The sequence below is a fragment of the Amblyomma americanum genome, chromosome 7 (assembly GCF_052857255.1).
Source record: "Amblyomma americanum isolate KBUSLIRL-KWMA chromosome 7, ASM5285725v1, whole genome shotgun sequence".
NCBI classification, from domain to species: Eukaryota; Metazoa; Arthropoda; class Arachnida; order Ixodida; family Ixodidae; genus Amblyomma; species Amblyomma americanum.
In genome coordinates, this window is record NC_135503.1 from 164380092 (window position 1) to 164396579 (window position 16488).

At 45.0% G+C, this 16488-nt stretch overlaps 1 protein-coding gene and 1 long non-coding RNA gene across 3 annotated transcripts; one reads left to right on the forward strand and one right to left on the reverse strand.

Annotated features, from left to right (window-relative positions):
• The first annotated feature begins 2974 nt into the window (after nucleotides 1-2974).
• LOC144096748 (uncharacterized) lies at nucleotides 2975-13076 on the forward strand. 2 transcript variants are annotated; one of them, XR_013306841.1, is made up of 3 exons: nucleotides 2975-7222; nucleotides 8188-11364; nucleotides 12289-13076. It is a non-coding gene; the product is annotated as an uncharacterized LOC144096748 (long non-coding RNA). The 2 variants fall into 2 exon arrangements; XR_013306842.1 differs by having other exon boundaries at nucleotides 8188-8246.
• On the reverse strand, nucleotides 11031-16002 carry LOC144096746 (uncharacterized). Its single transcript, XM_077629602.1, has 4 exons — nucleotides 14995-16002; nucleotides 13037-13090; nucleotides 12680-12733; nucleotides 11031-11372 (listed from the first exon to the last, which is right to left on the reverse strand). Exons 1-4 carry the CDS (start codon nucleotides 15133-15135, stop codon nucleotides 11274-11276), a joined length of 348 nt encoding a protein of 115 aa, XP_077485728.1. The 5' UTR covers nucleotides 15136-16002; the 3' UTR covers nucleotides 11031-11273.
• Nucleotides 16003-16488: the final 486 nt, after the last annotated feature.

Here is a 16488-nt window from a genome sequence, read left to right on the forward strand (position 1 = left end):
CACTTTCTGGAGCAAGTGAAGAACAATCCTGCAGGTGAAGGGCAGCTCGGGACGGCCGAGACTGTCAGTTGTTGTGCTGCCGTAGTAGGGCTCGATTGCCGAAATGTACCCCGTTTGGCAGTTGGCAAGTGCATAAACACGCATGCCCCATTTGGTTGGCTTCTGTGGATTGTAGCATTTGAACGAGACACGGCCCTTGAAGCCAATAGTGCTCTCATCGATGCAAATTTTGGGGCCGGCTCTGAAATGCTCTCTGCATTTCGCGTCGATGTAATGCACGACGTCCCTGATCTTGCTTCCACGTGTTGCCGGCCAACCTGAAGAGGCATCATGGCACGGGGCAACGTGCAACATCCAAAACATTTGCAGAAATCTTTTCCGGCAGAAAACGTGCGGGAAGAAAGGCATCTTGTTGACAATATCTTGGCTAAAATACTCCTTCAGTTCTGGTTTTGGATTCAAGGCCATGTTTATGATTACACCAAGAAAAGCCTTGAATTCTGTCAAGGTCACGTCTTCCCAGTCCTTCCAAATTGAGTCCTTTGGAAGCTCACCGGCACTCGAAATCTTTTCACGCGCATAGCGGTTTGTTTCGCGCACAATATTGTCCATCAGCTCGTCTGTAAAAAACAGCTGAAAATATTCCAGCTCAGAGTTGAGATTACAAGTGCTTACTTGTGATCCTGGGTTCGTGACAGTGAAGGGAAATTGTGTGAAATCGGGCATTATATCCGCGTACACCTTCCAGTTCGCAGCACGTGGTCGCGCACTGTTTCCTTGTGTGTCAGCAGAGGTGCTGTCTCCACCTCCGCCGTCGTCATCGTCACTCGCTTCAGTGGAAGAACTGTCATCACTGTCCGATGGAGGCACGTAATTCTCTTCCTCACTGAAGTCGTCTTCGCTTTCGCTAAATGCACCACCGTAAAACGCACGCGGTGAAAACGTTGCCATGCTTGTCAACGAACTGCGCCAACGTGCGTTCCGTGCTCAAGTGAGAACGCTCTTGCGGCTCTAGTATCGAGAACATTGTGCTGCGCCCTAGTGCAAAAAAAAGTAAACTTCAAGAAACAAAGTTTACTTCTCCCTCAAGAGATGGCGCATTATGTACGCAAAAATGCGCACGATTCGTGGTGAGAAAAACCGCGAAATTTAACCGGCGAACACCCTTGTCGGGCGATGCCCGACAGCGGACCGCTACGGCCATGTAGCGTTGTCGGGCCCTGCCCGACAACGGACCGCAAAGGGTTAAGGCCATACCCAGCCACCACATTGTTTCCTCTGAGAAACCTACTCATCTTTGAGGTAAGTGCTTGCCGTGTGTCGCATCACAGTCTGAAGTGTTGCTGCAGAACCACATATTGCCTTCCTGTTTATGCCATTGCAGCAGGAAATGCTCCACAAAGCTAACGAAAAAAAAAATTCGCCAACATACTGCTTTGAGACAACTGCTAAACGGGTGCTGAAGCCCACTGAACATTGTAATTGAGGCCCCTTCAGTTGAATGTTCTTTGTAGGTATTTTACAAAGGCAAGATAGCAGTTCTACTGGGATTGCAACTCGCTGCAAATGAGGTGGATTCTGTAGCACGGCTCTTGCTGGCAGTTTGTGAAATTCGCTTTACCCGAAACTGCACTGTAAAAGAGCATAATGAAAACGATGTCTTCCTCGGTAATTCATGCCATGCAACATGACATGGAAACCATCGCATGGCCAGTTTATCCATTGCCTTCAGGTTCAAGACATCTGCCAGTTTCTATACGGTAGCTTGAGACTGTTGCACTGGAAAATTACATTTCTCTTGAAGGCACTTTTTGAGCAGGAATTGGGTTTACCCTGGTTTTTGTGATTTATGTTTTGGGTGCAAAAACTGGGTAATATCGGGCTTTAACTGCTAACAAGAGGCCCTAAATATTCGCTAAATTTGATTTATAGTCTTCTCTTACTGTTGTAACCTATCTTTCCTCAAGCAGGACGGTAGCTGAGTGAATTCGCATCACCTGTTAATGTCAATTTTTTCTTTTCTCAGCTGCTGAGGGCCAATATTGCCAGAGGGGTATGTAAGGTGTGTACTGTAGACAGGTAAATCGCTTAATTCAAACCGACGGTATTTACAAACTGGCACTTTGCGCCCGTCAAAATCGCGTATTTCAGTGCGACAAAGCTGCCGGTAATATAAGCATACGCAACGGCCGTACAGCTTACCTGTCCTGACCGATGAAGCATGGCAATGCAGCGCGCTGCATGTGGCCATCGTGGAGAACCACTCATCTACTACCCCTGTCACACGGTGCTTTCGAAGTGCAGTTTCTCTCCCCAGCTGCGCTCTTGTTCCTGCCACGACGTGGGACCAAGAATGAATAAAAACAGTCAAGACAAACAACGAAAGGGTTTCTGAAAGGCTTCTGACGCTGGCACACAGGAGGTCACAAGCTCCATATGCTCCATATAATTCGTTCAATGCGCGCGTAATGGCGACGCCGGCCAGAAAAAGCGATACTATACACGTACTCTATATAGGCACTTGTTCGCCGCTGCGTTCGGCGACTTCTGGAAGCACCCAGGCCAACGCCAGCACACCTACAGACCATGTGATTTTTTGTGCGTCTGTTGTTTGTTACATCGACGCTCTGACGCTAGCGCGAACGACAGCACCAAAACGAAACTATGCCGCGGCAGACTGCACAAACAGCGATGTATGAAATGCGCTTGCGTGGGTTCGCTCCGACAATTTTGTCCCTAAACGTAATGACCGTTGGATATATTGTCTTCATCTTCAAAAGACCTGTCGAAAATCTCAAAAGTTTAATATAGCGACAAATTTATATATGAGACTGCTCAAAGGGAGCACGACTACAAAACCACCGCCGCACACACGCGTTTACTCTTGGCGCTTGTAATTCAGTTCCAATAGATTGACCGAAAGTTTGAGCTATAAAAGTGAGCACGAAACAAGGAGAATTCACTGTGTGAGCGTGTGTTTGAGGAATGATCGCGCATAAAAGGTTTTACCACTAAACGCACTGATCATAGTGCTTGCATGCGGCACAGCGAAACGGTGATATCAATATAAGATGGAATTCCGCATCTGGCGCTTCTAGCCCTCGCAATGAAAAGAGGCAGGATTAATTTTTCCCTTTGCAAAACAAACATCTAGTAGAACCCGCTGTTACGTTCGCGGTTGCTGCGTTTTTCCCGGTACGTTTTTTTTTATTCGTATGAGCCAGATAGTCCAGCTGCCACAGAAGCCCCTTCAACTGAAACTCGATCGCCTATATCTGTTACATAATGCAATTGTTGCATAATTCCCTTGTCGTACGTCGCGAAAGTCATCTCACGATGGTAGTTTACACCGTCCCGGAATTCGTTCAATGCGCGCGTAATGGCGACGCCGGCCAGAAAAGGCGATACTGTACACGTACTCTATATAGGCACTTGTTCGCCGCTGCGTTCGGCGACTTCTGGAAGCACCCAGGCCAACGCGAGCACACCTACAGACCATGTGATTTTTTTTGCGTCTGTTGTTTGTTACATCGACGCTCTGACGCTAGCACGAACGACAGCACCAAAACGAAACTATGCCGCGGCAGACTGCACAAACAGCGCTGTATGAAATGCGCTTGCGTGGGTTCGCTCCGACAATTTTGTTTCTGCCATCCGCTTTATTCTTGTCGCCTGCACCTTAAAATACAGAATTTATAGATTCCAATACAGCGATGATTCTATGGGATTTTTAATGCGGCCACCGCGATAACAGCGAAGAAGCGCGCGCGTACCGCATCTTCGCATGCTCCAGGCATGCTCCCTCTTTATTGCTAAATACCTTCCACAGACAGCTGCTCAGGCTAACCGAGACTCGACGCAGTGCGTTTCTGAAGGACGGTATTTGCTTATGTCAGCTTTGTACCCCTTTCCCTTATATATCGTGTTCATTCTACTTGATCGCCATAGGATGTGCCCATTGTTTCCCACAAATCATCTTGAATAACGTTGCCGTAGGCTCGCCTGATATCCAGAAATGCTAGCCATTGGGGCCTGTGTTCCTTTTCAGCAATCTCTATATAATGCGTCAATGAAAACATTGTCCTAGCTCCAACCTCCTCTGTTTCCGGAACCCATTGTGTAGCTCCCCTAGCACCCGCTCGTTCTCCATCCAAGCCTGCAGTCTGCCCTTTATAATCTGCATCATCACTTTATAAACCACACTTCACTGTTATGGGACGGTATTTGCTTATGTCAGCTTTGTCCCCTTTCCCCCTATATATCAAGTTCATTCTGCTTGATCGCCATTCATCCACTATCATTTTGTTCACTAACTCTATTAATGTTTGCTTGGATTTTGGTCCTAACTTCTTTATTAACATAATCGGAATACCATCTGGTCCTGTCGACGTGCCACTAGCAGCCTTCTTCTCTTGTCGTTACGCGAGCGCTTGGTTGCGCTCTGTGGAGGGCCACTGCGTCCGACACGGCCGCGCATCGAAGCGAAGTGGCAGATGACGCGAAGCGCCACGCCCAGGTCCAACTTCTGCGCCACTCGACTGCGATGAATGGCCGTGTCGGACGCAGTGGCCCTCCAGAGAGTGCAGCCACGCACTCGCGTGTTCAGGGTGGACGACCCTGTACGTATGGGACCGCTGCTCGCTTCGACCGACGGATGCCTCGGGGACTGCAGAACCATCGTGCCTGATCCTATTTCTGACCATTGCCACACGTTGTAAAGAATTCACATTACTAACTTGCCTATACTCTGCGCAAATCAAGACGAAAGTTCGGAACGGATGAGCGCGCATATGGCCACTCGAACAACCCATAAATTACGCGAAATGAAAGCGTATTTTCATACGGTCAATTACGACAAGATTTTCCTGAGAAAGCTTCGAAAAGACTTTCATTTTTCTGGAGCGCCTTCGAAGGCACATGCACTACACAAGTGCGAGCACACAAACCACACAAGCGTCCTTTCACAACGAATGTGCCACACCACACGTCCAGAGCATCCAGAGGCCGACCAAACAAGCAAGCGATGCAAAACGCCCGCGCCCGCACGACCGCGATCCACAAATCACAAATGACGCCAAGCCAATCTATAATCCATGGGTCACGGAGGAAGGAAACCATAGGAGAGGCCCTCGCTATCCAAGCCGCATGACAAAAAACGTGCAGGAAGTCACGTGGTTTTGCAAGGCCTACTGGGATTTGTTGGCCGATGGCGCAGCCAATAGCAGCGTTGGGCGCAGCGGCGTCGTCTGCTTCACGCATCACCCATGTCGGCAGACCGGTCGAGTAGAGTTGGAAATTCGCATTTTTATTCAATTGTTGTGGTCCGCGGGAGGCACAAAGTTCAAGAGGCCTGTAGTCGGTGCTGGTCTTCATTGCTGTGCGCTTAGTTCAGGATGCCGTCTTGACGAAAGTGGTTGTTTTGGAAGTCCGCGACAGCTTTCTCTGAAAAGGCTTGGCTTGGCGCTATTCTCTTTCGGCTTTGTGCGGTTGCGTCCCTCAACGCTGCTAGCCTTGTTCCAAGGAGAATTTGACAGTGCCGACGGCTCATAAAGCGATAGACGACGGTGACACGCTGGTTTATGGTTACAGCAGCGCGGGAAGAAAAAGTGCGAGTCGGCGCTTAATTGTTTTGTGTGTGAATACGTGTTCTGCGTGTTCCTTCATTTTTGCGTATTTTTCCCGCGCTGTTTTAACCACGAATAAATACAAACTCGTCCAGACCGTGTCCTTGTAAGCATACCCGTTGCGTCTACATTCCCCTATGCATGACGGTCACAACTGATGGCGACCGATATGCGTGAGCCGCGGTGTGCTCACCGAAGCGTGCAGTGCCAAGGAAGCCGCGCCGCATGCGATGGTATCCGTCAGCAAAGCGATACGCGAAGCAGTCTGAAGCGTACCATATGTTTACTGTACGCTGTGCGAGCGATATGTCAACTGCGTGCAAGTTTTCTCCGATATGGACCCAGTGGATCGACGGACCCGCGCTGCTGTCTCGATCAAGTGCTGTTGTGCGAGCGTAAGGACACATAGCCGGGTTTAGGAGGCGCAGTGTTAGGTTTAAAACATTTGCGCTTAGGGGTGGTGAAGTGTAAGGCCATGCCTCTGTAAGATTGAGTGTACCTCGCAACTTACCGTTTACCGAGATGCCGAGTCGACCCTCGCGACCACCTCGCCGAGTTGCACTTTCTTGCATTCAGCTGATTAAACGGATTATTGAAGTCCAAAATTTGTATTTTATTGGACAATCAAAATATGAGCTTTAAAAAGGTTTGATACAGTATAACACTTATTACAAAACATAGCTTGCTACCTGAAGCAAGCAAAATATTTTAACAAAAGTGATAACACATGGAAGGAGAACACACATAAAAAGGATTCAACAAAAAAGACCAGAAGAAGAAATGCACAACTGAATTAGATCACTTTGCAACCATGAACCATTCTAACAGAGAGAGTAAAACATATATAGGAAGGCAGTAAATGGGGGCTTTAAGACAGAAAAATATTTGTGGACCGATCTTGCCAAATTGTGTGAAAGCTTTCATTTCTCGGTAGTTGTTTCTGCATCACAAAGTTGATAAAATTTAAGCGATGCAAATGCAAAGTAATTGGAGCACTGCATGGAAGTGACTTGAAAAATTGGTAACAGTTGTCGCAGCTAGTGGAAAAAGTGAATCATTTTCCTCCCTTCTGCTTCATGTATTCCTTTCTGTAATATATGTAAAGAAAGAGAGCACCCTGCTGACACTGTTTCTATTGTTGCATTGTTGTATTTGACTCTTATCTGCCTAGCCTGAAACAGTATAGAAATAGCATAGTTTTCTGTCCAATTTTTTGTTCTGTTTGTTGTGTACTATGTGGTACTTGTGTGCACATGCTGTTTTATATTTGTCAAAACCACGAGCCAACCAACATAGTCTGCACATAAGTCAGGCATTTGAGCTGTGCACAACTAAGGCATGATGACAGCTAAAGAATGTTTATTATAATGTACAAATTGCGGCTGGTAGAATGATAAGGTTGTCCTCGGTATGCATGAATGTACCAAGTGCATGTGGAAAAATGTTTTCATCATTTAAGAACATGAATTTGTTGCAAAACTTATATGCTAGTGCTTACTCTGTTGCTGCGTGCAGTGGGATGATCACCCCCTTTTGACACTATTACTTTGAAAGGCCAAAATCACCTTCAGTTGTGTTGAATATCTAGAACTAAAATTGTAAGTATGGTACACTAATTACTCTCTTGATTATTCTGGCTTCTATAGTATGAAAAACATGCACTCCATATTTTTTACAAAATACGAGATACTTCAGTCACCCTGTACCCTAAAGGACAGTAGTGCAGGCACGCTGTAAAGAAAGCTCTGGGAGACCGCTAACGGCAGCCCCTATTCTTGAACATCAGTGACCAATAGTACATGTCCATCTGTGAATCTAAAGCATATAGATTCATGAACAAGAACTAGCATTTGCGCTCTGGACATGTACTGATTTTACTTAACTGACTTCTTTTTTAAAATGTGCGTATTGTTCATTTACCACAAAAGACGAAAATCTGATTTTAGGAAGCAGGTAATTTCTGGTTGATTCAGTAGCAATCAAGCTAAATCAAAACCCTGATTACTCCTGAAAAAACTGACAGTGACTGCCATCAAGCATGAGCCTAAGTCGGTGGTGTACATGACGCATTCACATTAAAAAGCTATTTTCAATACTCAGTATGACAGGTTGTAATGTACTCTAAGCTGTGAGCGGCCGTTTGAATAGAATTTTATTCTGACAAAGTCAGACATGAATGTCAACATGAAGCATGGGACCCCTATGGGCTGGTTGCATTCATACTCTACGGTAAATTAAGACATGTGCTGACGAAAACCAAGTCTGATTTTTGAATTCTCACTGTCGCATCAGTCACTGCCCCATTGAATTGAGTTATTTTTTTAAACATCTGCCGGAACTGAGCAGTGTGCAGGCTCTCGGTTGCCTGCTTGCCAACATGAAACAAGCGCATGTTGATGTAATTTTCTGCAACACTTCTGACAAGGTGTATGTAATGATTGTCGAGTGGAGAGTTGTCGAACATGTGCTCATGAAGTTCATTGAAGAGCTCTCTACCGTGGAATGCGTAAAGAACCTTGTGGAGAAGATCAGTGAGTAGTGTTCTTGATGCCTATTTGTTCAGGCGCACTGCCGTCCTGATCACCGCCTCCGATTTTTGACAGATCTTCAGTACACTTTCTGGTGGGTATTTCAGCCCTCCTCTGCTTTTCCTCTTAATTAGTAAATGTTTCCTCGTTCTGTTGTGAGTAGTGCACTTGTGCAGTGCTCACAAGTCAGCTTTGCAGCCAATTTATGAGCTACATAACCTGCCATGTAAGCCACAATTCGGCCTCCACATTCACTGATGTAGCCTGGAGCTATGATGTAGTCATGGTCTGCAGCTGTTACCTGAGACTGCTGAACAGCATCACTGTCTAGAAGTTGCCTCCTTGGTGCAGATATATTCAAGACCTGAGAAGAAATAACTGTTGCACTGCTGCATGACAATATGGAGATGCTGTCCAGGCTCAGACAGTTGCCTGTTGATACATCAGCCAGTTCACTTTGAACAATCACTTTTTTGCAGGCAGCACGAAACTGCTGTGTAGTAGGGTTGTCATTATGCCCGCCATGTGCTCGAATCAGGCCAAAAAACAGTTCCAAATGGTCCTGGCAAATTTTGTGGGCCAGAATGTACTTCAGCACTCGTTTTTCAGTGACAAGAAAATGAAAAAGACTAATCAGGCTTTGCATGCAGATGATAAAACCTAAGAAACATGTCTTTCGGTTTGTTTCAATCATTCGTCTTCCATTTGCAGACTCCTTCAAGGAAGAGAGGTAATGGGTTGTGGTTTTGAACATGCCTTCGAAAGCTTCAATGTTCTTTTCATTTATAGGTTTCTTCCAACCTTTCTGATATGGGCTTCTAGAATTTAGGGCATCAAATGTCTCATTAATTTTCAACAAAAAATTCTCTGTTGCCTGTGTGCCAGAAAAAACCTTCCAGGTCAAGTTCCCTGCACTCGGCTAGTGCTGTCGCAACAGAAGTGCTCATTACTTGGGCAGCAAGTCTAACTTTCATGGACTGCCGCTGCCACTCAATATGAGCTCTGCGCAACTTGTTAGCCAAATGTAGGCCTTCTTTCTGCTGCACAGTATGCAGCCGCTCAATATGCTCCCATGACACTGTCCTTCCTTGGTGGTCAATAAAGTACCTCTTGTGTGCCAGTGCATTCCTCACAAGTTTTAGCATATGGCAGGGATCCAAAAAAGCTGCTACTGGTTCCAGGGTAGCTGGGTGTTGAAAAGTTGTTTTTAGGTCTCCCACATGTTGGAAATCACACCTAAGCTCTTGCAACATAGCCAGATTTGCGGGCGCCCCGTCACAAGTGAGTGAAGCAACCATAGCTCCAGCATCATGGGCCTTATGAAGGCACTGGGTGACAAGGTTAGCCCTCTGTGTTCCAATTAGGCCATCAACTAGGAAGTACCCAAGGGGCAACTTCCATCGCCCATTAATAGCCACAGCCATTATAACGAATGCAGCCTTTGCTTGTGGCAAAGAGTCGCTGTCAATGCCACTGCCAAAGTCAACAAACCCTTCAAAGTTGCGTTTGTTCCAGTGGATGTTTTGCCGAATAGCCATTTCATCAACCATGAGTCTGCAAACTGTTCGGTGCCCCTTGCTTGCTGTTTCAGCACACTTCATTTCTAGTGCATTGAAAGCTTCTGTTGAAAGTCCTGCCTGGCCATCAACAGTCTCATACCATTTTCGCAGAGTTCTGGGATGTGGGAGGCACGTGTCAAAAACTTTCCTGACATACTGATAGGCTCGTGGGGAATAGAAATTTAAAGTTAAGGCAAAAGTTCTCAGTTCAGGGGAGTACTGCTTTGGAGTGCCAATTCCACCATGCTTTCCGACTTGTCTTTCAAGTAGGTGCTTATTTACTTTACCCAGGCCATCTAAAACAGACACTTGCTCTGTCAGGAGGATATTCTACGTAGTTAAAGCTGACAGAACAGATTTTAGTTCCGCATTTTTCTTTTGCAGTCTCCGCCTTGTTTGCTGCAGCCTTTTTATGCTTTTTCTTGACTGAGCATGCATTGCAGAAAACCATGCAGCCCTTGCTCTCAAGTAAGGTTTTTCGGGTGTGTCCTCCTATGAAGAGAGATAGAAAATGCAATGCATCATTAGAACAATGCACACCCAAGCCTTGCATACCACAGTTACAACAGTGTGCACATATAAAAAACAAAGCACTCTGAATGTTCCATTAAAAGAAGAATGAAGGAGCTCAGTTAATCTTCTCGTCCTACTTTAATATCAAAGTGTTTCACCTCTGATGGAAATGCTCAGCATGCCATCACTCACAGCGCACAGAAAATTCACTTGACCATCTTTTTCTCGCACATTGTACCATAGCAACAGATCATTTGCCCTGTCACATATTTTACCAGCACCTCACCTCGCATCAAGCCGGTAATGCCTACAAGGGTAACCTTGTTTTTGTCCAGATGGAAAAGTACAAAAATTCACTTGTAACCTTAATGATGAAAGAATGCAATGATTTACCTTCCAGGATTGCCATGATAACAGAGTCTTTGTTATTTCAGTCAGGATCACTTTCTTATATGGATTCCTCACACTTTCAGTAACAAAATTTGATTTCTCAGATGACTAATTCGCACCTGCTGTTTATTTTTTCTTTGTGAATTTTCGTAAGAATATTTACTTGGCGATGATGTTTCTCGACTTGCACCTGAGTGCCGTACCTACGCTGCTTTTTTTGTTTTTGAAACAATTTTTTTCCGCTTTGAGTCCCCCCATCTCCCCCTATGTAATGCCCCTAGTGGACCCTTAGGGTACTTGAATAGATCAATAAATGAAGCTGTGACTCACCGATTCTCCTCTGGTAGATGGAGAGGTGTTCAAGAAGAAGATTCCATATTGTGCTCCTCAGCTTGATATGCAGGCCACTCACACACTTAAAAATTCATTGGTTTATTGATTCATCATTGCATACAATATACCATGCAGATCAGTTAGTAGATATTAGTAAAAATTGCCACGGCGAAATCAAGCTGAGTCCATTCACACAGTCTGGGTGCCTGCACATGCTGTGTTAAAGATTATGCTAATAATGCATGCTGTGGATGGGCCACTCACACTATCAAATACGCTCTTGGCATATGCACAAGCATTTGACATTCATGGTGTTGAATTCTGCTTCAGAAATAGGCACATTTGACAGGTCCATTTACCATTGCTGGCCTCCTCCTTCGTGGCGTCGCAACAGAGGCTGGGGCGGTTGTCAAAGTCGTAAGTTCCTGCATAAGATAAACTGTTTTGTAATGCAGCCCACCTTAGAATGCCTGTTGCCCTGTTCTCCTCTGCCATGCATCAAGGCATAAGAAGGAAAGCAGGACATGAAGCTAATCACAAAATTTCTCGGCATGCCCACTACTGGGCCACGCAACAGCTTCAGTGCATATGTACTCAATGCCTTTCGATGTCACTGCAAAAGAAAAACGCTCGCACATTGTTAAACTCATATCACCTAGCATGTTAAGGTAATGTTATATGTCTACACATTTTATTTTTATTATACGCTCAAAGTGTTGCAGAAGTAAAGCAGGGTTAATAGCATAACTGTGTAGAAGCGTGAATACATACAGCTTTAAAAATTATTGCATTAAATTTTGTGTCGTGCAATCTCCTTTTCTGAATGCCCACTGGAACTGACGTTAAAGAGGTTGGCGTGTACCCATATAAGAAGTATTTCATGAAAACTTATACAAGGAACAACTGAAAAAGAAGAAAACATGACAGTACAAATTTTTCATGTAGCACGCATGCCAGTTGGCACCGAATACTTTCTACATAGCTGTCAATGACCTTGTCCAAAATCAGTAAAACCAGTTTGGAATAACGTGAGAAAATTTTGTAGAAAAGATATCACTGACCTGGTGGAGTATGTCTTGCTTAGCCAAATATTTCTTGATAATGACAGATTATTTGTAGTGGAACTCTGACGAGATGACTATATTGATTTGTGTAACGAACATAAGCAATGAAGGCACATGAAAGAATATTGTGGCAGTTACTAATGTGCTTATGTGGTTCCACAAAAAGGTACCATCCTATATGAACGATCTTTGCAGAACCTACTGCACTCTGCTACTGTCTCCGGTAAGCACGGGGCCTGACAAACAACTGCAGGTTCTATTGCACTTTACATTGCAGAATTGCAACGACATCCTACCTCATGCAGTGAATAAACCTGGATGGAAACCACACAGGACGATATGAAACTTACTGGTGTAAGTTGAAAGGCTTGAGATGGCCCTGTTCAGGAGAAATGTGTGTGTGCCGAGACATAACAAGCGTTCAGTTTTAAGCACCTAGTGAAAAGTGGAGAAGCATCACACTACTAGACCGTTATGAGTTATGTCTGAAGGAATAAAGATATGACTGGTGTGCTGAGGTGGCTTGGTCAAAATTTTCTCTGAGCCTGCGCCAGGAAGCTTTCTTTTACATAAAAATTCACCCGTTTTGTGACTCGTGCTGCGAGATAAACTCAGACACTGTCAATCTTCTACCAGTTGCTGTCACAAAATGGTATATCGTAACATACCTGTTGTGATGGGCCTGGAAAAGTTTCCTGGCTTTCAGTGACATCCATTGGTGCCTGTGAAAAAAAATTTTATTCTTGAGAAATATGCTTCTACCAAAGCATAAGATGTATTCAGTTCTAAGCAACTACTGAAAAATAGAAAAGCATCACACTGCTAGGCTGTGTTCTCAGTTCTGTCAAATGGATTATAAAAAATGACTAATGTGTTGAGGCGATTCAGAGAAAACTTCCTCTGAGCTAGTGCCAGGATGCATTCTGTTACAGAAATCTGTTTTTGGTCGCTCGTGCTGCGACATAAACGCAGACACTGTTGTTCTTCAAATTGATGCAGTCACAAAATGGCATATTGTAAAATACCTGTTGTGATGGGCCTGCCAAAGTCTCCTGGCTTTCAGCGACATCCATAGGTGCCTGTAAAAAAAAATTCTGGAGGAATGTCATCGTCATCATCAGCCTGCCTCCGCCCACTGAAGGGTGAAGGCCTCTCCCATGTCTCCAATTAACCCTGTCATTTGCCAGCTGCGGCCACCGCATTCCCGCAAACTCCTTAATCTCACCCGCCCACCTAACTTCCTGCCGCCCCCTGCTACGCTTGCCTTCTCTTGGAATCCATTCTGTTACCCTTAAGGACCAGCGGTTATCTTGCCTTTGCATTACGTGCCCTGCCCAAGCCCACTTCTTCCTCTTGATTTCAACTAGGATGTCATTAACCCACGTTTGTTCCCTCATCCACTCTGCCTACTTCTGGTTTCTTAACGTTACACCTGTCATTTTCCTTTCCATAGCTCACTGTGTTGTCCTTAACTTAAGCTGAACCCTCTTTATTAGCCTCCACATTTCTGCCCCATAGATGAGTACTGGTAATATACAGCTGTCGTAGACTTTTCTCTTGAGGAATAATGGTAAACTGCCATTCATGATCTGGGAGAACCTGCCATATGCGCTCCACCCATTCTTATTCTTCTAGTTATTTCCCTTTCATGATCTGTATTAGCGGTCACTACCTGCCCTAAGTAGGCATATTCTCTTACTACTTCCAGCACCTCGCTACCAATTGCGAACTGCTGTTTCTACTTTGGTTTTCTGCATATTATTTTTTAGCGCCACCATTCTGCTCTGCCTGTCTAACTCATTGATCATGCTTTGCAGTTCTTGTCCTGAGTGGCTTAGCAAGGCAATGTCATCAGCGAATCGCAAATTACTCAGGTATTCTCCATTAACTCTTATCCCCAAATGTTCCCATTTCAGGCCGCGGAATACCACCTGTAAACAGGCAGTGAATAGCATTGGCGAGATCGTGTCTCCCTGCCTGACACCCTTCCTTATTGGAATTTTATTGCTGACTATATGGAGAACTATGGTAGGCGTGCAATCGTTATAAATATCCTCCAATATTTTCACATAACACTCTTCCACACGCTGATTCTGCAGTGCCTGCATGACAGTCGAGATTTCCAGAGTTAAATGCTTTCTCGTAATCAATGAAGGCCATATATTGGGGTCGGTTATAATCTGTGCATTCCTCTATCACTCACTGATAGCGTGAACATGATCTATTGTTGAGTATCTTTTACGAAAGCCTGCCTAATTATTTGGTTGATTAAAGCCTAAGGTTGTCCTGACTATTAGCGATTACCTTAGCAAATACTTAGTAGGCAATGAACAGTAAGCTGATCGGTCTGTAATTCTTCAAGTCCTTGACGTCTCCTTTATAAAGATAATGTTAGCATTCTTCCAAGCTCCTGGTACTCTCGAGGTCACAAGGCATTGCATATATAGGATGGCTAGTTCTACTAGCACAATCTCCCCTCCCTCCTTCAACAAATCTGCTGTTACCTGATCCTCACCAGCTGCTTTCCCGCTTTTCATTCCTACTAAGGCTTCCGTTACTTCCTCTTCTCTTACTGCTACGGGATGTCCCATTGCTGTGCGCTGCGGGTTCTCTCATTAACGTTCTGATTGCATTGGCTACTGCATAGATTTGTGTCTCTTTGGCTATTTGATATCTTATCCATATTGCTAATGATATTGCCCTCCTTGTCTGTTAACGCATACATCATGTACCAAGCATACAAGGTGTTCAGCTTTAAGCAGCTAGTGAAAGATGGAGGTGGAGCATCACACTTTAAGACTGTTTTGAGTGCTGTCTGAAGGGTTAAGAAATATGATGACTAGTGTGTCATGGGATTCGGATAAATCTTCTGGTGAGCCCGTGCCAGGAAGCAGTGTTTGTAGCTCCTACTCCAACATATACACAGCCACTGTGATGCTTTGAATAGCTGTAGTAGTCACAAAACAGCGCTGTTTGAAAATACCTGTTGCAGTGGAGACGCTGGAGATGTGTGACTTTGTGTTAGTGCTTGCTGGGTGCCATACTGAGCAGTGGCAGCAACAGTTGTGCCATCGCCTGGCTGCTGTGAAAGGGGTTCCTGCTGTAAATGAATAATGAGGTGCATCACATGCTCGCAGTGGGACGCCAGCCTTAGCTAAAAAGATGCATGTAATTCAACAGACAGATGTACCAATCTGAGACTGTCAATATGGAACACAGCCAGTGGGCGAGAGCGCACCCATTTCTTAAGAAAGCATCAGCAGAGAAATGCATTGTTAGTACAGCAGGTCTACCATATTTTTGAGAAGGGAGAGTGGGGTGTCTCCTCAGGCTCACCCAGCTATACCCCATGAAGTGTGTATGGTATGTGTATGAGGAATTATATATGCAGAACTGCCGTATCTGTATAATAAGGGAGCTAATTATACTCATTGGCATCCACCCAAGCGCAGCTATGCGGCTAAAGGAAAGCTATAAATTGTTTCCACAGAAACTTCGCAAAAGAAAACGGGATTCCCCTAAACATTTGGCCAAGCTTTCTGCCTGTGTTTTGTCTTTTTTTCTTTGTCTCATGTTTCCCCTTTTCCTTATGTGTATGACATTTACCGTATTTACTCGTGTAATTTGCGCCCGCACATAGATTGTGCACCCCAAAAAGTTTCAAACTTTTAACCCGATAAAAAAAAAAAAACTACTCGCACGTTTTGCGCACTATGCTGAGCCAGACCCACCAGCATGTACGCGGGTGCGAACTGTGCCGTTTACCCGGCTTGCTCGCGCTGGCAGTCGCTGTCCCGGACGAACAGTTGCGCGCGCGCCCGAATCCAAAACTCTACCGTACCGTTTGCTATACGGTTTTCCGCTAGTCAGTCGGGCCACACGCAAGGGCCCCGTTTTATTGCCCGTTATCTCCTCCCACGGCTGACTTCGCGATTGAATCTTTGTGCGTTTATTGCTTTGAGCTAAGCACGTTACGTCATGTCATGCCACCCAGCGGGGAGCTATAGCGTGGGGAAGGGGGGGGGGGGGACGTGTCAACCTTGTTGCCATGGGGCGAGGGGTGCCAACCTTTTTTTAGGACGTGTTTGGATAACTCGCTTGCGCGTAAATTGCGCACCCTCTTTTTGGAGCCCTAATTAAAGAAAAAACGTGCTCAAATCACGCGAGCAAATACGTACGGTGCTCTATGCCTTATTGAACTTCTTTGTGATTTCCTTTGTAAACGAACTATAGTTTTAAGGAATTACAGTGCTCTCTCAGTGACACTTCCCAGGTGCTATGGCCGAGATGACAACAAAAAATGCACCGCCTACTGCTAGGCGCAAACATTTGCACACTACAAGTAATAATTAAATAGAAATGATGCCCCAAGGAAAACTGTGGTGTGCTCGATGCTCTCTTTTTTTTATTTTCTTCTAATGATGGAGTGCGTAAGCTAATAAATAAATAAATTATCATGTACAGTAAGCAGAATTTC

Excerpts from the sequence above, each read along its gene's own strand:
- LOC144096746 (XM_077629602.1), bottom strand. The coding sequence starts at position 15,135 with ATGCACCTCATTATTCATTTACAGCAGGAACCCCTTTCACAGCAGCCA. Across the intron at positions 13,091-14,994 it reads CAGCGTCTCCACTGCAACAG|GCACCTATGGATGTCGCTGA; the intron begins GTATTTTCAAAC and ends TTTTTTTTACAG. Across the intron at positions 11,373-12,679 it reads TTCCAGGCCCATCACAACAG|GAACTTACGACTTTGACAAC; the intron begins GTATGTTACGAT and ends TATCTTATGCAG.